The 21,302-nt window shown below is 32.9% G+C and overlaps 1 protein-coding gene and 1 long non-coding RNA gene across 2 annotated transcripts in view; one reads left to right on the top strand and one right to left on the bottom strand.

The window, feature by feature from the left end:
* Positions 1-21,265, top strand: part of LOC132727287 (uncharacterized) — a 153,449-nt gene extending 132,184 nt beyond the window's left edge. The window contains exons 27-32 of the mRNA XM_060712719.1: positions 4,903-5,649; positions 7,949-8,025; positions 8,281-8,382; positions 9,995-10,044; positions 14,066-14,236; positions 20,124-21,265. Coding sequence (XP_060568702.1) covers positions 4,903-5,649; positions 7,949-8,025; positions 8,281-8,382; positions 9,995-10,044; positions 14,066-14,236; positions 20,124-20,266 — 1,290 coding nt within the window. The 3' untranslated portion in view covers positions 20,267-21,265. The remainder of the gene's footprint in view (positions 1-4,902; positions 5,650-7,948; positions 8,026-8,280; positions 8,383-9,994; positions 10,045-14,065; positions 14,237-20,123) is intronic.
* Positions 14,670-17,357, bottom strand: LOC132727288 (uncharacterized). Its single transcript, XR_009625327.1, has 2 exons — positions 15,986-17,357; positions 14,670-15,174 (listed from the first exon to the last, which is right to left on the bottom strand). It is a non-coding gene; the product is annotated as an uncharacterized LOC132727288 (long non-coding RNA).
* Positions 21,266-21,302: the final 37 nt, after the last annotated feature.

Genomic DNA, 21,302 nt, shown 5'->3' with positions numbered 1-21,302 from the left:
GATTTGTGCATTTATTGGTGTGTGTGTATATATATATCCTGTATAGTATATGTATTATATATATGTATTAATTTGTGTCTATATATATATATATATATATATATATATATATATATATAAATTTGGAGAAAATAAACGTTCATACAGTGCTAAAGTATAAATAAATGGGTATTTATACTTTAGCACTGTATGAACGTTTATTTTCTCCAAATTTATTGTTTTTTTCCACGTTCTTGTATCCTTCTTTGGATCCAGTGTTTTTGAAAGGTATTTTGTAGATGCAAATATTTTTCACAAACCTATATATATATATATATATATATATATATATATATATATATATATATATATATATATATATATATATATATATATATAATATGCATGTATATATATTTATATATATATATATATATATATATATATATATATATATATATATATATTTATATCCAAAATGTAAAGTTTAAAACAATACGGATAAAAATAGCGGGAAAAAAAGAATGAAGTGATGCCTTTTCCAGTTTACATTGCAATTGTTTATTAACAAAACTGTAATAAATAATTGAAGAGAAATATCAACCGGTTTCACCTGTTAAAGGGATCTTCAAGATAATGACGTTTGCCATTTGCGCAAAAGACGTCACTCCAAAGTTTAATATAATGTCAATCTATAAAATGCGAGAACCAGACACATTCAAAAGAAGAATGAAAGAAACTGTTTTAATATACATTCTTAAACCAGAATTGAATTCAAAATAACTTTGATATATATATAACAATAATTATGCTCCCCGAAAAAAATTCGGGGGAGCATATAGTCGCCGCCTTGTCCGTCCGTCCGTCCGTCTTTCGTCCATCCGTCCGTTCCCTTTTCTTGTCCGGGACATAACTTTGAAACAACAAGAGTTATCAACATGAAACTTTGTAGGTAGATAGATCTCATTGAGTAGGTGTGCAGTGCACAAGAACCATAACTCTGCCTTGCCTAATTTTTGAATTATCCCCCTTTGTTTATTTTACACTTTGAACTTTGTCCGGGACATAACTCTAAAAGTAAAAGAGGTATCAACATGAAACTTTGTAGGTAGATAGATCTCATTGAGTAGGTGTGCATTGCACAAGAACCGTAACTCTGCCTTGCCTAATTTTTGGATCACCCCCCTTTGTTTATTTTACACTTTGAAATTTGTCCGGGACATAACTCTAAAACTATAAGAGGGATCAACATGAAACTTTGTAGGTAGATAGATCTCATTGAGTAGGTGTGCAGTGCACAAGAACCGTAACTCTGCCTTGCCTAATTTTTGAATTATCCCCCTTTGTTTATTTTACACTTTGAAATTTGTCCGGGACATAACTCTAAAAGTATAAGAGATATCAACATGAAACTTTGTAGTTAGATAGATATCATTGAGTAGGTGTGCAGTGCACAAGAACTGTTACTCTGCCTTGCCTTATTTTTGAATTATTTAACTTTGTTTATTTTACACTTTGAACTTTGTCCGGGACATAACTCTAAAAGTATAAGAGGTATCAACATGAAACTTTGTAGGTAGATAGATCTCATTGAGTAGGTGTGCAGTGCACAAGAACTGTAACTCGGCCTTGCCTAATTTTGAATTATCCCCCTTTGTTTATTTTACACTTTGAAATTTGTCCGGGACATAACTCTAAAAGTATAAGAGATATCAACATGAAACTTTGTAGTTAGATAGATATCATTGAGTAGGTGTGCAGTGCACAAGAACCGTTACTCTGCCTTGCCTTATTTTTGAATTATTTCCCTTTGTTTATTTTACACTTTGAACTTTGTCCGGGACATAACTCTAAAAGTATAATAGGTATCAACATGAAACTTTGTAGGTAGATAGATCTCATTGAGTAGGTGTGCAGTGCACAAGAACCGTAACTCTGCCTTGCCTACTTTTGGAGTTATTGCCCTTTGTTCATTTTGACACTTTGAACTTTGTCTGGGACATTACTCTAAAATTATTAGAGATATCAACATGAAACTTTGTAGATAGATAGGTCTCATTGGGTGGAAGTGCAGTGCTTAAGAATCATTACTCTGCCTTGCCTTATTTTGAAGTAATTGCCCTTTGTTTATTTTTACTTTTTGACTTTTGTCTTGGACAATACTTTAAAACTATTAGAGATATCAACATGAAACTTTGTAGGTAGCTAGATATAATTGGAAAGAATTGCAATGCTTAAAGAACCTAAACAAAGCCTGGTCTAATTTTGGAGTTATTGCCCTTTGTTCATTTTTACACTTTGACTTTTACCCAGGACATTACTCTGATATCATCAGGAAACTTTATAGATAGATAGATCTCATTGAATAGAAGTGCAGTGCAAAAAAACATAACTCCGCATTGCCTAATTTGGAGTTTTTGCCCTTTGTTCATTTTTAGCTCACCTGTCACAAAGTGACAGGGTGAGCTTTTGTAATCGCTTTTCGTCCGGCCGGCCGTCCGTCCGTCTTCCGTCCGTAAACTTTTACTTTAAATGACATCTCCTCATAAACCACTAAGCCAATTTCATCCAAACTTCACAGGAATGTTCCTTTGGTGGTCACCTTTAAAAATTGTTCAAAGAATTTTATTCCATGCAGAACTCTGGTTGCCATGGAAACCGAAAGAAAAAACTTTAAATATCTTCTTTTCAAAAACTATAAGAGGTAGAGCTAAGATATTTGGCATGAAACATCTTCTAGTGAGTGTCTACCAAGTTTGTTCAAATAAAAGCCCTGGGGTCAAAATTGGCCCAGGGGGTCATTGATTTTCCCTATACGCATATAGTAAAAACTTAAAAAATCTTCTTTTAAAGAACCCAAAGAGCTAGAGCTAAAATATTTAGCATGAAACATCTAATGGGTGTCTACCAAGTTTGTTCAAATAAAAGCCCTGGGGTTAAAATTGGCCCCGCCCCGGGGGGTCTTTGATTTTCCCTATATGCATATAGTAGAAACTTAAAAAATCTTCTTTTAAAGAACTCAAAGAGCTATGGCTAAGATATTGAGCATCAAACATGTTCTAATAGGTGTCTACCAAGTTTGTTCAAATAAAAGCCTTGGGGTCAAAATTGGCCCCGCCCTAGGGGGTCATTGATTTTCCCTATATGCATATAGCAAAAACTTAAAAAACCTTCTTTGAAAAAACCCAAATAGCTAGAGTGTCTACCAAGTTTGTTCAAATAAAATCCCTGGGATCAAAATTGGCACCGCCCCGAGGGTCATTGATTTTCCTTATATGTGTATAGCAAAAACTTAAAAAACCTTCTTTGAAAAAACCCAAATAGCTAGAGTTAAGATATTAAGCATGAAACATCTTTTAGTGAATGTCTACCAAGATTGTTCAAATAAAAGACCTGGGGTCAAAATTGGCCTCACCCCGGGGGTCATTGATTTTCTTCATATGTGTATAGCAAAAACTTAAAATCTTCTTTGTAAAAACCCAAATAGCTAGAGTTTAGATATTAAGCATGAAACATCTTCTAGTAAGTGTCTACAAAGTTTGTTCAAATAAAAGCCCTGGGGTCAAAACTGGCCCGGCCCCAGGGGTATCATTGTTTTTAACTATATGTGTATGGTAAAACTTAAAAAAAATCTTCTTTTAAAAAGCCCATTGAGCTAGAGCTTCGATGTTTAGCATGAAACATCTTCTTATGGGTGTCTACCAAGATTGTGCAAATAAAAGCCATTGGGTTAAATTGGCCCTGCAACGTTGGGGGGGGGGGGGCCTATATACAGGTGAGCGACCTCAGGGCCATCATGGCCCTCTTGTTTTTATACTTCTCTGTGTCCAGAACCTTCTCGGGGAGCATCACCCGGTTCAACCGGTTCTTGTATTATAGCTTATTATTATGTCACTTTAAAACGTTATAAGAGTAACGTCCATTTACACTGTTTTGACGTCGTTACCAAGCGACGTTATTAACGTCATTATCTTAAAGATCCCTTTAACAGGTGAAACTGGTTGATATTTCTCTTCAATTATTTATTACAGTTTTGTTAATAAACAATTGCAATGTAAACTGGAAAAGGCATCACTTCATTCTTTTTTTCCCGCTATTTTTATCTGTATTATTTATCCGTATTTTTTCTATTTTTAGAAATTGCGTTATTGTTGCTATTTTTAGAAATTGTGTCATTGTTGCTGTTTTAGAAATTGCGTCATTGTTGCTATTTTAAGAAATTGCGTACTGTTGCTTTTTTTTAGAAATATGCTTAATGTTTCTATACATATATTTATACAAAATATATAAACAAAACTAATGTGACAAGACAGACCAACTAAATTTATAAAAATGAAACGTTAATATATAAATTCATAAAAATAAAACTTCAACTGAAATTGAAAATATAATTTGTCATAAATCGTAGGACTTGGGATACACTTGGGACTTTCTATGATCTATCCTAATCTTTAGTTTGAGAACACGGGGCCCTAGTGTCATTAGAACCATAGTTATGGCCTCAGTAGGGCTCAAACCCATGATCCTGGTGGCGTCCCTGGCTGAGTGGTTTAGGTCATTGACTTCAAACCACTTGCCCCTCTCCGCTGTGGGTTCAAATTCCGACAGGGACTTTGGATTCTTTCATGTGAGGAAGCTATCCAGCTAGCTTACGGAAAGTCGATGGTTTTACTCAGGTGCCTGTGCGTGCCTGAAATAATGCATGGAAGGGCACCTGAGGTCTTCGTCCACCAGTAAAGCTGGAATGTTGCGATATGACCTATACTGTGTCGATGTGACATAAAACCCAAAACAAACAAACCCATGATTCCTCGGTTGAGAGGCAACAGGGAAAATCTTTTGAAATCTTAGAAGATACACTATAAGTTTCCAATTGATGGTTCCGGACCAATAATTATTAATATACTTTTATTTTTAAATCAGGTCACAGATGCACAGAAAGAAACCGAATTATCAGTATTAAGGGCAGAAGAAAACTGGGCCAAACAAAAGGAGGTGGAGATAAAGAATGTTAAAGAAGAATTGGCACGAGAATTTAAGGAGAAACAGAATAAACTTAAATATAATATACTTTCAAATTGTGATAATGAACGGAAACTTATGGTACAGAAATTGGAGACTGAACATTCCGCTGAGATGAAGGCAGCTGAGGAAAGTTTTAAGTTGGTGTTGAAGACAATGTCCAATGACCTAGAAAAATTGGACAAAGAAAAAGTGAATGAGATTGAAAAATTGAAGAAAGTGATTATTGATAAGGAGTTGTATTTAAGTGAAAAAGAACAAGCATTGAAGAAGAAAGAGTCTGTGTTAACAGAAAAGGACCGTGTTATTGAAAGTTTGAAGTTAGAACATGAGACAGATAAGGAAAATTATCAATCAGAGATGAAGAAATGTATGGGAACTTGTGAAAAGTTAGAAAAAGAACTTGTTGATAAATCTGCACAGCTTGAACAGAAAACAGATGAAGTTAACAGACTGAAGAAAGAGTTGGAAAAGAGGGGGTTGGAAAAAGAATCTGAAATAAAGAAATGGAGAAGAGAAGAGATGGAAAGAACTGAAATTGATAAGCATACTTTGAAAACATGGCAAACTGAAGTAGAGAATCTGAAGAAGGAAGTGATTCATTTGAAGTTGAAGATAGAAAAGTTGGATAATAGCAAGCAAATGGAGGTACGTAAGACTGACATGCAGTTCTTTCTCCCAATTTTAAACCGTTTTAACTGAAGGTCTGATTGTCTTTCTTTTCATAGACTGTGAATCATCTTCTGTACTCAGAGTATTGTTATCGGAAGACACATTTGCTTCAGTAAGTGGGAAGAAGTTCGTTTAGACATTTTATTCCGATCACGCTTGATTTACACGGACAAAATTACATTTGGACTGGTTTAAATTTGTGTACTTTTTTAAGCGAGGTTAAGGTATAGAAAATGTAAACCAGACAGCAAGTGCGTGCATAATTTATAACTCGGCTACCTGCGAATATTACGCCCCATTTATATTTCGCATTTTCCTGACGAGCGTTCTCAAATTTTTCTTTAACTGGCAAAAAATTGCGAGTTGACATAAATCTAACTCGCAAAATCATTTTTCAAGTAGCATTTTGTGAGTTTGCAAGTGTTAAATTCGAGCCCTGGTAAAGTGCCAAAATTCAGAGCTGACAAAGTTTAAAGGCCAAGCATGGGAAAAAGGTTATAATAAACTTTTAAAAGGGAAATATAGCATATATTGCTGTCAAATTATAAAATTCTTAAGTTGAAATCCCCATTTCTATAAATGGACAATCAGTGGACAATGCTAATTTCAGAGTAGGATAATTCCATTAGTAAAATCAGGGGTGAAAAGATGAATACAGTTGATTAAGGTAGAGAATTAAAAAAATTTTGATTTTGAAATCTTCATTTTTAACAAACTTTATTAGTCCATTTCAAATGATTATAATTATCTAAAGTTTGGAATTTTTTGTTATCAAAATCCATATTTTTTTATCAATTGACATTGCCAGTTTCAAAGCCAGAAAAGTCCATTACTTAAACTAGGGTTGGAAAGGTTAAATTGATAGTTTCAAGTGGTGTTGTTTATAAAAAGTTTGATATAGAAATCCCTATCTGATCAATGGACTGAGTGCCAGTTTCAAAGCCAGGCAAGTCCATTTCTAAAACTAGGGTTGGAAAGGTTAAAATAATAGTTTAAAGTAGTCTTGTTTATACAAATTTTGATATTGAAATCCCAATCTTATCATACAAATTAAGTCAGATAATTACATTATTAAAATTGGGGGGTGAAAAGATTAAACAAAGAAATTTATGCAGAGTATTGTGTATTAAAATTTTGATGTTGAAATCCCTATCTGATCAATTTAGCCAATTTTTCATGTATCCTTCATAGATCAATAGTTATATTAAAAAAGAAACAAACATACTTGAATATTGAACAATCTTTTGTAATTGATATATAATCTTTATCATGTTTATATAGGGTCGTAATGAGAGTTGATCCAAGCATTGTTTTAAAGCTATTTAAATCATGTTAACATGTTCTGACACAATGTTTTATACAACTAAAATAATCTTGTTTATTAAATGGAATGCCGGATTTGTTTCATGTAGGGGGATACTAGAATAATGTGAATTTGATCAAAACAAGTTTTTTGCTGTATGATGCAAGGTTAACTTGAAGCTTGGAAAATATGTTTTTTGAGGAAACATTAGAACATGTTTTCTGAATTGAGAAAGTGAAAAATATGTTATTTAAAGAGATATAATTTATGTATTTAAGGATTATGATTTTGGAAACAGTTTTTGAAATTTTGAATATTGTTTAATTTTGAGGCAATATTATTTAATTTGAGGCAATATTGTTTTAAAGTGTATCAAGCAGCTTAGAGTACAAGAGCTTTGTTGTAGAATTCAGATCAAATGCTGATTATCTTGAAAAGTATTTATCACAAAGTCTTCATATTTCACATAGTGATTGGCCAGCATTAGTAGATGACCCCTATTGATTTTGGGGTCACTAGGTCAAAGGTCAAGGTACAGGGGTTTTTAAAATGAAATTTTTTTCCGTGATTAATTGAAAATGGTTCAAAATTTCAATATTTACATTTTATTCGTATCATAAAATTTTATTACAATGATTGATATGTCAAAAGGGGTTGTCATTGGATTATGTCAAAATGATTTTTGCGATTACTTGAAAAGTAAAAGCCATTACAAAGTTTAAAATAAAATTTCACGCAGTGATTGGTCATAACTATTAGATGACCCTTTTTGATTTTGGGGTCACAATTTCACCCTAACTTAAAAAATGACCAAGTGGTACCTTAAATTGTAGCTCAACTTTTTTTTGTCTTTAGTCAAATTTTCATTTGTTATTTTGATACTTGATAATAAAATATGGTAAAAAAATTGTTTTAAAGTAAAAAAAACAACAACAAAAAAACATCTTGTGCTCATTTGTTGAAATCTTTTAGGTCTTGCATGGAGCACATACTATCACAGCTAAAGAAAAAACACCAGCAAAGGAAAAGACACCAGCAAGGACTACAAGGTACTAAGCTTAGTCTATTTTCTTATTTTAGTATTCATTGAAAAGACACCAGCAAGGACTACAAGGTACTAAGCTTAGTCTATTTTCTTATTTTAGTATTCATTTTATAAGCTTTGCAGCTTTTGTTTTAAATACAGAGTAAATGGAGTCAATAGTTATAGAATGTTAAAAGTTAGATTGTTTACTTTGTGTATTCCTTATTTCTTAGTGTACTGCAATTTTGAATGCCATTTATATTTTATTCTTAATTTGTAGGGGTAGAAAGCGAGCAGCAACGCCAGTTAAATCACCAGTAGCTAAGAAAGTCAGAAGGGAAGAAGTTCTTGCCACTTCACCATCTTTGACACAACCAACTTGGTATTTAAAGACTTTTTCTCCCTTTTTAGCTCACCTGTCACAAAGTGACAAGGTGAGCTTTTGTGATCGCTTTTCGTCCGGCGTCTGTCCGTCCGGCGTCCTTAAACTTTTACTTTAAATGACATCTCCTCATAAACCGCTGAGCCAATTTCATCCAAACTTCACAATAATGTTCCTTTGGTGGTCACCTTAAAAAATTGTTCAAAGAATTTAATTCAATGCAGAACTCTGGTTGCCAAGGCAACCAATAGAAAAAACTTAAAATACCTGCTTTTAAGAAAACCAAAGGGGTAGAGCTTAGATATTTGGCATGAAACATCTCCTAGTGAGTGTCTATCAAGTTTGTTCAAATAAAAGCCCTGGGGTCGAAATTGGCCCCGCCCCGGGGGTCAATGATTTTCCCTATATGCATATAGTAAAAGCTTAAAAAATCTTCTTTTAGAAAACCATAAGAGCTAGAGCTAAGATATTAAGCATGAAACATCTTCTAATGGGTGTCTACCAAGTTTGTTCAAATAAAAGCCCTGGGGTCAAAATTGGCCCCGCCCCAGGGGGTCATTGATTTTTCCAATATGCATATAGTAAAAACTTATAAAAGCTTCTTTTAAAACCCCAAAGCGGTTTTTTGCCCCCCCCTTTATTTAGTGGCCCTGTCCGGGGGTCATTGATTTTCCTCCTTATATGTGTATTGCAAAAACTTTTTAAAAAATCTTTTTTGAAAAAACCCAAATAGCCAGAGTTTAGATATTAAGCATGAAACGTCTTCCAATTAGTGTCTTAAATGTTTGTTTGAATAGAAGCCCTGGGGTTAAAATTGGCCCTGCCCCGGGGGACATAAATTTTCCTTATATATGTGTATAGCAAAAACTTGATAATCTTCTTTGAATAAAAACAAAAAGTTAGAGTTTAGATATTAAGCATGAAACATGTTCTAGTGAGTGTCTTCAAAGTTTGTTCAAATAAAAGCCCTCGGGTCAAAACTTGCCCTGCTCTAGGGATGTCATTGCTTTCAACTATATGTGTATAGTAAAAACTTAAAAAATCTTTTTTTTAAAACTCAACGAGCTAGACCTTAGATGTTTAGCATGAAACATCTTCTTATGGGTGTCTACCAATTTTGTTCAAATAAAAGCCCTGGGGTTTAAACTTGCCCTGCTCTGTGGGCCTATATACAGGTGAGAGACTTCAGGGCCATCATGGCCCTCTTGTCTTTTTAAAGGAGAGTATTTTGGTACATTCTCTTTTTATCATCCAGAGTAATTAAAAAAGAAGAAATTAATACATCTTTGCAGATTGTTTTAGAAATAGGATGGTTAGTTTTTCTACACACATAACATGAATTTTTTTTGTACTGTTCTGCCATTTTCAAGTTTATTATTATTGATATTATAAGCTTAGAGGAAAAAGATTAAGATTAAGAAAAGTAATTGAGAATACCTCCAATACATAAAGTGTTTTTTTTCTTTGATAAAGGTGTGTATGTTTTTATGGCAAATAATAATGAAAAAAATGACAGCTTCGCTTTGTCGTTCCATCAAATAAATCTTAACAGCCTCCTCATTTACAGTGTATGAAAAAATATCATTCTGTCTCTTTTTTAACTTGTGCACAGGGCAACAAGAAGGGGTGGACTTAAAAAGACTGCCTGTGCAAAGAAAAGAGGTATGAATTCAGTTTCTTTTAAAAAAAATTAACATGCAAGTTGATAAAAATGTATTTTCACAAGTAATAATTTACTGTTAAAGCTTAGTAAATAAAAAAAGTTACTCTATGAAAAAGACTCCAATAAGGTGTTTTTATATAACAGGACTGAAAATATTGAAATTTTCATTTAATAGGATTCTTAACTGACAGAACATTATTAACGAGTATACATATTTGTCAAATATACAGACATGGTTTGTTGCAGTTTCATTAAATCATATGGAATTTGAATAGAGTTACCAGAATGCTACTAGGGCTGTGCATTGCCATTTTTTTCTGTAACGATACATATCACGATACTTGTTTTTCAAAACGATGCGATTCACGATATGTATTGCATACTTTGAAAAAATGCGATGCATATTGCGATTCTTATGTTGCGATGCGATACGTATCACGATACTGACTTTCAGACTTAGTACATAAAATTTGGCCATTTGTTTACAGCATAATATTACCAATATAAATATTATAATATAAAATTATTACAATAACAAAAAAATAAACTCTTTAACTTGTTGTTATAACTTGGTTTCTGATTTTGATCTTTCAACAATTTACTTTTCTGATTACCTAAGGATTAAAAGTATTGTTAATTATACCATAACAGCAAATTGATATCTACTAGTCTAACACTAAAGTCCTCTACTGTAAATATGGCAGTTTAAAAAATTCAGTCTTACAATACTTCACTAAAGATTTTTCTTGTGAAAAAATAGTAACAAGTGATTTACTATTAGGTCAACAACTGTGAAAATAACAGTTAATCAGTTACACTCTCATTTTTCTCGAAAGATTTGTGCTCAACCCCAGAGTATTTTATTTTGAGTTTGCAAATTTTGCAAACACTCGACGTCCGGTCTTCATCATTATAACACTGTTTGTTGGTTCCCCAAAAACTACAATGTTCCCAAAACTCGTGAATTGTATGACCAGGGAGGATTAACTATAGTTTCTCCTTCTAAATATTTTGCAGTCTACAGTCATGTTTTCTGTTTGTTTGTTTTGTTTTTTTACGGGAATAATAATATCTGTCATATTTTGCGGTTCGGATCAGAATATCCGTCCCGAGGTGACCCGCCCATGGGCGGGTGACCGAGGGACGGATATTCCGATCCGAACCGCAAACATGTCAGATTTTTTTTCTTGCATATTCTACCATATTCCATTATATTTTAAATTCTTTATCTTTATTTTCAATGAAAATTTATATCATTACAACTGTAACTACTTTCATTCAACAGCGCATGAATTACAAAATCATTCATAACGGTAAAATGACGTCATCTTTATCGTGCCATTGTACAGCACGCGACTCATCTGGAACCCCCCATGCCAGATGAAATTTCCGGCATGGGTAAAACTAACGGAAACGCCAGTCTGATATGCAAGAAAATGATGTCAACGGAAATGAAAGTATAAATACGTGACGAATATCACATGGGAATGTTATCATCATCACTATTTTAATCCGACATCAAGTGCGACTAAATAAAATTAAAAATTCATGTTTGTTGAAAACACATAGATCTCTATTTATTATAAACAAGTTCAAACAACACCAGCCCATTTATATGGAATTGATAAAACTTTGTTAGTTACCGTTAAATGATTGCGGACATGGGGAAACGAGATGACAACGATGATATGATAATAGTCGCGCTTGTTCATTGTTTTCATCCGAGCTATTTTTCTTTCTTCAGTCTTTCAAAAAATACGTTTGTCCTTATATTCCTGGAAGATATTGTTACTGTATTGTGATACTTCCCGCTGTATCGATACATCGGGAGGTGAAATATGTATTGCATCGCAATATATTGGAATTTGTAATTTCATTACGATGCATACATCGAGGACAAGGCAGATCGCGATGCATCGATGCATCGATGAATCGTTACACCTCTAAATGCTACTAGTTTTAGAGTTTCACACCTCGAACATTGCATATAGTATAACACTCGATTATCCTTGCTACAATTAGTATACCCAGAATGACTAGATTACCAGGTCTTGCAAGTTTCTAGCAATTAAGGAAGAACATGAAGATTTTATACATATTTATACGGACGGTTCAAAAGAAGGTTGCAAAGTAGGTGCGGTGCGGCTGTGTTTGAAAATAATTTTACATCTAGTATGAGGTTACCAGATAATGCATCAATTTTTACTGCTGAAGCAAAAGCTATCGATTTAGCATTGTCATACATAGCACAGCATACCCACGATAAATTTGTGATATTTTCTGACTCGCTTTCTGTTTTAATATCCATTAAAAATAAAAAATCTGACAATATCATGGTAAAGAAACTTCTTTTGCGATTTCATGATATACTTAAATCAAAATATGTTAAATTATATTGGATTCCAAGCCATGTAGGAATACGAGGAAATGAAAAAGTAGATGCTTTAGCTAAACAATCATTAAATTTTAAAAAAACTGACTTATTGTTACATGCTTGTGATTTTAGACCGGCTATAAATAAACTCGTATCATCTGAATGGAAAGCAAATTGGGACAATGCCGTTTTTAATAAACTTCACGATATAAACCCATCTCTTGTTATGTCACCATCTCTATCTCTGTCAAATCGCCGTGATCAAACAGTTCTTCTTCGATGCCGAATTGGACACACTAAAATTACCCACTCTTATCTCCTCACAAATGACAATGCCCCTTTCTGTGTAGGTTGTAATGAAAATTTTACTGTCAAGCATTTTCTTCTTGAATGTCATGATTTTTCACAGGCCCGTAATAGATTTTATTCTGTAAATTCACTCAAAGAACTTTTTAATACAATTCCATCAAAAAACATAATTGATTATTTAAAAGAGATAAACTTGTATTCTAGGATCTAGTTGGCTCATTTTTATTGTTATTTACGATGTTTAACATAATATTTTAAGCCTATTATAGCATTCGGCACGATATGGCCAGTTATGTGTTGACGTGCCGTAAAATCCAAACAAACAAATGCAAGCAGATAAATTATGTTTTAGATATGTCCGTAATCACTTATTTGCTTTTTTTTTCTGTATATAAAAAAGAGGCATGAAAAATATAAAAAGCTCATAACTTGAATGGTTTTACTAACAGTGAAAGGATTTCCATTGGTTGGAAGAGTTGGCATGAGTAATGCAGTACGTTACGATACCGAAATCAACTTGATTTCGGTAAAGTTACCAAAATCAACTTTTCATTACCGAAATCAACTCGTAAAAACCAAACTAGTTAAAATATTGCTATTATTTCTTCATTATTTGTGAATGGTAATGCAAGACATTAATAACAAGGGAAGTAATCATGATATAATAAATATACATATCCGTCTATAAGTTAACATCATCATTTTTATAATTAAATATTATTTTCCTTTGTTTATGGTTCAGTTTGAATGACTTTATATTAATTAATTAAACAAGATCTATTAAAATGTTTATTTTAACTTTTACAAGCCGATTTCGGTATGGTAACATATACATATATTTTGGTTCGTGACAAATCAGGGAAGTAATCTTGATATTTAGTTATTTGTTTCTAATTTCATTATAAATAATTATTTCGAACTGATTTTTTGCATGAAAGTCAAACTAAACCTATTGTAATAGATTATAATGAAAAAAATATAATAGAAAGCTTAATTATGATTTTACAAGTCGATTTCGGTATTGTAACATATATTTCGGTTCGTGACAAATCAGGGAAGTAATCTTGATATTTAGTTATTTGTTTCTAATTTCATTATTAATAATTATTTCGAACTGATTTTTTGCATGAAAGTCAAACTTTATCTATTGTAATATATTATAATGAAAAAAATATAATGAAACGCTTAATTGTGATTTTATAAGTTGATTTCAGTAATGAAAAGTTGATTTCGGTAACTTTACCAAAATCAAGTTGATTTCGGTATCGTAACGTACCGCTTTATTAATAAATATCATATTTTTCAAATGAACTAATTTATATTATCTATTTGTTTAGTGACCACTACAAAAGAAGCAACTCCAGTTAAAAGAGGTCGCGCTACTCGTAGAGCCCCAAAAGTAGCAAGTCCAACACCAAAAAATCAAAAGAAGACAATTTCTCCAGTAAAATCAACTAAACGGAAAGCCAGCCCAGAACCTAAACGTGGTGCTGCTGCTAAAAAGTCAGGTAAATATCACAATTTAAAATTGATGGTTTCCTGAAAGGTTTTGAAATCCCAGTATTCTCTGGAACTAGAAAATAGTGTTGTGATACCCGATTGTCTGCTTACCATATGATTTCTATAGGCTAGGCATTTTAGCCAAAAATAAGACCCAACCTCAAACAAATTCCTTCAGAAAAGATATTTGCATATTTGTTATCTACTATAATATGGGTTGCTACTGGAAAAAAGTCCTCAAAAAAATTCGAAGTATAAAATGCTAAAAATGTCATGCTTTGAAATCATGTGTTTTCAATTAGAAAATTGTGAAATTAAATAACCCAGATATTCTACGCAAATATGGTCATCAACCAATGTTCATTACATTCAAAAAGTCGCAACACTGCATAATCTATACATCATCATTTGACTGGTATTAAAAATTACCCAACCCACTAATGATAATTTTTTTTTTTTTTACTTTAAGTCAGATTCCATTAAATATTTTTACAAATTAGCTCTACGAAGAATAAAGTTGTATGAATCTATCTAAATTCATATCATAATTCAAAATTGCAATACATTTTACACGAATGATTATTATTTAAATACATTGTATTTGCATTTCTGTTCTGAAAATCAAGCCTTCAAGTAAATATCTTACCAATGCTAAATTGCACTTCCTTTACCATGGAAGTTTTGTAAAAAAATATTGTAAAAAGACATTTTAAAATAAATCTTCTGAATGTTAAGACACTGAAAAATCACAATGTTATTTCATCATTTTTTGTCACCGAGGCCCGACTACCCATATAGTATGACAACGCTACACATGTATATATACATATTGCCATATACATATTGCCCTGCCCTTGTTCAATGCTGAAGTTTTAGCTCCACTTTTTTGGCCGGTGCTGTTGAAACCTTTAGCCTGCCCTTTTCACAGAGACACGTTGTTTTGCATCTGTAAAATTGTTACAACATAATATGATAAATAAAAATGCGAACTATGCATTCTGCTTTTAAAATAAAACAATTTTATGTCAAACTGAAAATGTAGCAAGATAGGATTGTGTTTATATTTTTATATTGAATTATCTACAAATATTTCATACATTAATGAGGCACGTTTAGCCTCAGCAAAAACGTGCCTCAGCTTTCTTTTTCAGAAAATATGTTTCATGTTATATTGTTATAACAAATTGAGAGCGTGTAAATTGCCTATCGGCTGAAAGAAGCGCTGACTGTGAAACATCATAATGTGCCATATAAGTAGAAAATATTGCACAAAACGGCACCTATACTTTCATACAGATAACTAAATTAGAAGTTTTGGTCGATTGTTAAAGGTCACTGACTTCAAAACACTTGCTTCTAACGGTGTAACTGATGTAGGTTCGAGTCCTGCCTTGGCTTTTGGAATCTATTATCTGACATAGCTATCCCAAACTAGCTTATAGAATATTGGTGGTTCTACATGCTAAAACAAATACCTATGTCACACTTTTTCCTTCACCAGTAAAGCTTGAAAGTTATTATATGACCTGTAAAGTGTCGATGTGACATAAAAACCAATAAACAAATCTCTGATCTTAGTAATTCTGAGAATGTAGGAAAACTGCAGTTTTGGACACTTAAAATAAAACACTTTTAAAAGAAACCCATTTAGCTTTTACAAATGTGAATTCCCTTTAGAAAGATTATCTATGCAGTAGTACACAAAATTGAATCTGGTACAGTGTATTAAAAATATAGAGGGTTTTTCATTTATTTACCTCAGAAATTCTGGATCTTTTCAAACAGAGCCCATTTAGCTTCTCCTAACTTGGAAATATGGAAAGCTCTTGCAACATCCAATCAACGGATTGATTTATGTTCGCCAAAATATAAAAGGCTGGACTCTCGCTTAATATTGTCTTCTGCAATCATTCATCCCATACTTTGTTTAGCCCTATTCCTCTGAAAATAAGATATATAAAGTCCATAAAACATTATCAAAAAGATATTAAAAAGAAATAGTATTGAAATGATATAATAGGGAATCGCCTAAGAAAATGTTGGTATGAGCAAACTATTTTGTATGTGCATTTATTATAATCATGCTGTGAAATAATGATGTAAATTTGTGTTGATATATCAATATCTGTTATATTAACAAACCTGCAACACACCCAATAATTTTGTTTTCATTCATTCAATAAGATATATCTATGTATACTCTCACATCCCATTACCCCTTAGAAGACACATGTCTATCCATCTTCTAACAGATTATGCAACAGCTGTTCTATAAATGCTGACAACAACAGGGAAAACATTACTTAAAATATACATACAACTGGCACTGGTATCATAAGGGTTGATTATCAAGCTACACAACATTTAGAAAGAAAACAATTGAAGCAGATTTAATATGGTATAATAAGAATAAAATGGTTTAGGATCGGAAAAGATATGATTATAAAATCTATATCAAATGCAATTTTGAAGTCTGGTCTTTTAACACTTCATTTTATTTTTCTCTTCGAATATGTCATTTTTAGTATTTAAGTAAATTTTGTGTTTTAAAACCATTTTGGTAAGTGAAATCTATTGCATTTTGACATTAGACTATTAGACTTATCCAAATTGTCTAGAATGATAGAATAAAAAATAGTTAAAACATTAGATATAAAACTTTGTAAAGAACAGAACAGAATTTTATTTTGGATTCGTACATAGTGCATCATCACTACAATATAAATACACAAATTGTAAAGATGTCACGTTAACAAATAATATAGGATTTAATATATAGTAAAAGCTGGAAAATGAACACTAATGGATTAAGAGAATATTATAACCACTTATAAAACATTTTTATGCTCCCCGAAAAATTTCGGGGGAGCATATAGTCGGCGCCTTGTCCGTCTGTCCGTCCATCCGTCCGTCCATCCATCCGTCCGTCCGTTGTCTTGTCCGGAGCATAACTTGAAAACCCTTGGAGATAATTTGTTTAAACTTCATACAGTGGTAGAGGGCATCGAGGGGAAGTGCAGTGTCAAAGAACCATAACTCTATTTTGCCCGGTTTTTGAATTATCTCCCCTTATAGAAAAATCTTGTCCGGGGCATAACTCTAAAACTATAAGAGATATCAACATGAAACTTTGTAGGTGAATAGATCTCAATGGGTAGATGTGCAGTGCGTAAGAACAATAACTCTTTTTGTCCTAATTTTGAAGTTATTGCCCTTTGTTAATTTTAATACTTTGAACTTTGTCCGGAACATAACTTGAAAACCCTTGGAGATAATTTGTTGAAACTTCATACAGTGGTAGAGGGCATCAAGGGGGAGTGCAGTGTCAAAGAACCATAACTCTATTTTGCCCGGTTTTTGAAATATCTCCCCTTATAGAAAAATCTTGTCCGGGGCATAACTCTAAAACTATAAGAGATATCAACATGAAACTTTGTAGGTGAATAGATTTCAATGGGTAGATGTGCAGTGCATAAGAACAACAACTCTTTTGTCCTAATTTTGGAGTAATTGCCCTTTGTTTATTTTAATACTTTGAACTTTGTCTGGAGCATAACTTGAAAACCCTTGGAGATAATTTGTTGAAACTTCATACAGTGGTAAGGGGCATTGAGGGGGAGTGCAGTGTCAAAGAACCATAACTCTATTTTGCCCGGTTTTTGAATTATCTCCACTTGTAGAAAAATCTTGTCCGGGGCATAACTCTAAAACTATAAGAGGTATCAATATGAAACTTTGTAGGTGAATAGATCTCAATGGATAGATGTGCACTGCAAAAGAACCATAACTCTGTTAAGCCTTATTTTTGAATAATCTCCCCTTTTAGAAAAATCTTGTCAAGGACATTGCTGTAAAACTGTAAGAGATATCAACATGAAACTTTGTAGGTAGATAAATCTCAATGGGTAGATGTGCAGTGCACAAGAATCATAACTCTACCTTGCCTAATTCTGGAGTTATTGCCCTTTGTTTATTTTTACTTTTTGAATTGTCCAGGACATAACTCGGAAATCATAAGAGATATCATCAAGAAACTTTGTAGGTTGATAGATCACATTGATTAGAAGTGCAGTGCAAAGAACTGTAACTCTGCCTTGCCTAATTTTGGAATTATTGCACTTTGAACTTTTTCCACGGACATAACTCTGAAACTACAAGAGGTGTACTTTCCTGTGTCCAAAACCTATTCGGGGAGCATCACCCGGCTCAAACCGGGCTCTTGTTTTTTTTTTGTTTTCATTGAGTTTTGGTGTATACATTCAGCAAACTTATGAATGATACAAAAACTACTCCAGGTTTAGTTTTTTTGTTATTGCTCGGGCCATATTCTTGAAATTACTTGAAAAGGAGATAGTTGGTGTAAGAGGTAAAGAAATGCTTGTTTTCATAATTATGCCCCTTTTTCGACTTAGAAATTCTTGGTTAAGTTTTTGTATGTAAGCTGGTATCTCCATAACTACTGAAGGGAATGGATTGAAACTTCACACACTTGTTCTCTGTGATTATCTAAGATGATTGGCACAAGTCCCATAACTCTGATTTGCTTTTTAGTCCCCTACCGGTTTACCGGAGGGGACTTTAGGTTTACCCTCCGTCCGTCTGTCTCTGTCAGTCAGTCTGTCCGTCCGTCAGTCCGTCCGTACTCAAAACTGGATCCCGCGATAACGCAAAAAGAACTGAAAATATTTTAATGAAACTTGATATATGGATAGATGGCAGTATGGAGATTATGCACGTCTTTTTCTTTTCTTCCTATGTTGAAAATTCTGGTTGCTATGGCAACAAATAGACTGAAAATATGGCAAATTTTACACATAACCTGGATCCCGCGATAATGCAAAAAGTACTGAAAAAAATTTTATGAAGCTTAATATATGGATAGATGGCAGTATGGAGATTATGCACGTCTTTTTCTTTCTTCCTATGTTGAAAATTCTGGTTTCTATGGCAACAAATAGACTGAAAATATGGCAAATTTTACACATAACCTGGATCCAGTGATAGCGCAAAAAGTACTGAAAATATTTTTATGAAACTTGACATATGGGTAGATGGCAGTATGGAAATTATGCACATCCTTTTCTTATCTTCCTATGTTGAAAGTTCTGGTTGCTATGGCAACAAATAGACTGAATTTCAAGATTTCTGATTCTAGTTTTTAAGTTTTTTAACTATAAGTACTTTATTTCTTAAGGTATTTTCTTCGAACTTTAAATATAAGTTGCTTGTCATCAACCTCATCATATGTGACAAAGTTTACAACTCTAGCACAAAATTTATCAGAATAACCTCCCTTGAACATAAAATTTTCATGAAAAAATTATTGTTTTTTTTAATAACTTCTTTTTCTGAATGTATCTACTTCAAACTTCATATAAATGTTTCTTGTTATCACTCAACATTTGTGAATATTCAATACTCTAGCAAGATTATATCCAGAATATATCCAGAATAATGCCCCTTTTGAACTTTTTTTTGAGAAATTGGTAATTTTTACTCCAACTTCTTTAATCATGATAGGATTTTAAAAATATTATATTTTGATAACAGGGATGTTTAAAAAATAACTTTAGAGTGTCCTTCAGTCTGTCTGTCTGTCTGTCTGTCTGTACATAAAAACTGTTTCCTCTGATCACTTTTAGAGTACTTTTTCAACAAAGATAGGAACATAAGTGAATGGCCAATGGCCCTTCAGAATGTTGCTTGGGCTCTTACTGGTAGGGGACTTATGGATTGCTTGCAATACTATGATAATTGCTTGTATTTAAAAGTTTACTTCAGGAAAATGTTTTACAATAGATAAGATATGTTGCCAGTTTTGTTTTTACACTCTATGTTTTATTGCATTTATATCATGTTTGATGTATATGTTTATTTATTTCTCTTCATCAACAGGTAAACAAAGGAAATATAATTGTTCCCTTTGTGGAAAAACATACGTTTATTCTGGCTGGCTGAGGCGCCATCTAAGGCTAAAACATGGCTCAGAGGTGGGTAATCTATTATTTATAACAAACATGTACTCTACTGTTTTATAAAGCTTTTTTGTTTTCATTGAGTTTTGGTGTATACATTCAGCAAACTTATGAATGATACAAAAACTACTACCAGGTTTAGTTTTTTTGTTATTGCTCGGGCCATATTCTTGAAATTACTTGAAAAGGAGATAGTTGGTGTAAGAGGTAAAGAAATGCTTGTTTTCAAAATTATGCCCCTTTTTCGACTTAGAAATTCTTGGTTAAGTTTTTGTATGTAAGCTGGTATCTCCATAACTACTGAAGGGAATGGATTGAAACTTCACACACTTGTTCTCTGTGATTATCTAAGATAATTGGCACAAGTCCCATAACTATGATTTGCTTTTTAGCTCACCTGAGCACGAAGTGCTCAAAGGTGAGCTTTTGTCATCACTCTGCGTCCGTCGTGCGTCGTGCGTCGTGCGTCGTGCGTCCTTCAAAAAATGGCGTCAAACTTTTCAAACAACATCTCCTCCTAAACTACATGGCCAATTGCAACCAAACTTTACAGAAATGATCCTTAGGTGGACCCCTTTCAAAGTTGTTCAAAATTTAAATTCCATTAAAAAACTCTGGTTGCCATGGCAACCAATAAGAAAAACTTAAAAAATCTTCTTCTAAAAAACCGTAAGAGCTAGAGCTTAGATATTTGGCATGAAACATCTTCTAATGAGTGCCTACCAAGTTTGTTCAAATCAAAGCCCTAGGGTCAAAATTGGCCCCGCCCAGGGGGTCATTGATTTTCCCTATATGCATATAGTAAAAACTTAAAAAAATCTTCTTTTAAAGAACTCAAAGAGCTAGAGCTAAGATATTTAGCATGAAACATGTTCTAATAGGTGTCTACCAAGTTTGTTCAAATAAAAGCCCTGGGGTCAAAATTGGCTCCGCCCCGGGGGTCATTGATTTTCCTTATATGTGTATAGCAAAAACTTAAAAAAATCTTCTTTAAAAAACCCAAATAGCTGGAGTTTAGCTATTAAGCATGAAACATCTTCTAGTGAGTGTCTACAAAGTTTGTTCAAATCAAAGCCCTGGGGTCAAAATTGGCCCCGCC

This window comes from Ruditapes philippinarum, unplaced genomic scaffold, assembly GCF_026571515.1.
Source record: "Ruditapes philippinarum isolate M1 unplaced genomic scaffold, ASM2657151v2 ctg1880_1_1_1_1, whole genome shotgun sequence".
NCBI classification, from domain to species: Eukaryota; Metazoa; Mollusca; class Bivalvia; order Venerida; family Veneridae; genus Ruditapes; species Ruditapes philippinarum.
The sequence above is the reverse complement of the archived record's forward strand: the minus strand, read 5'-3'. Positions and strand labels throughout refer to the sequence as shown.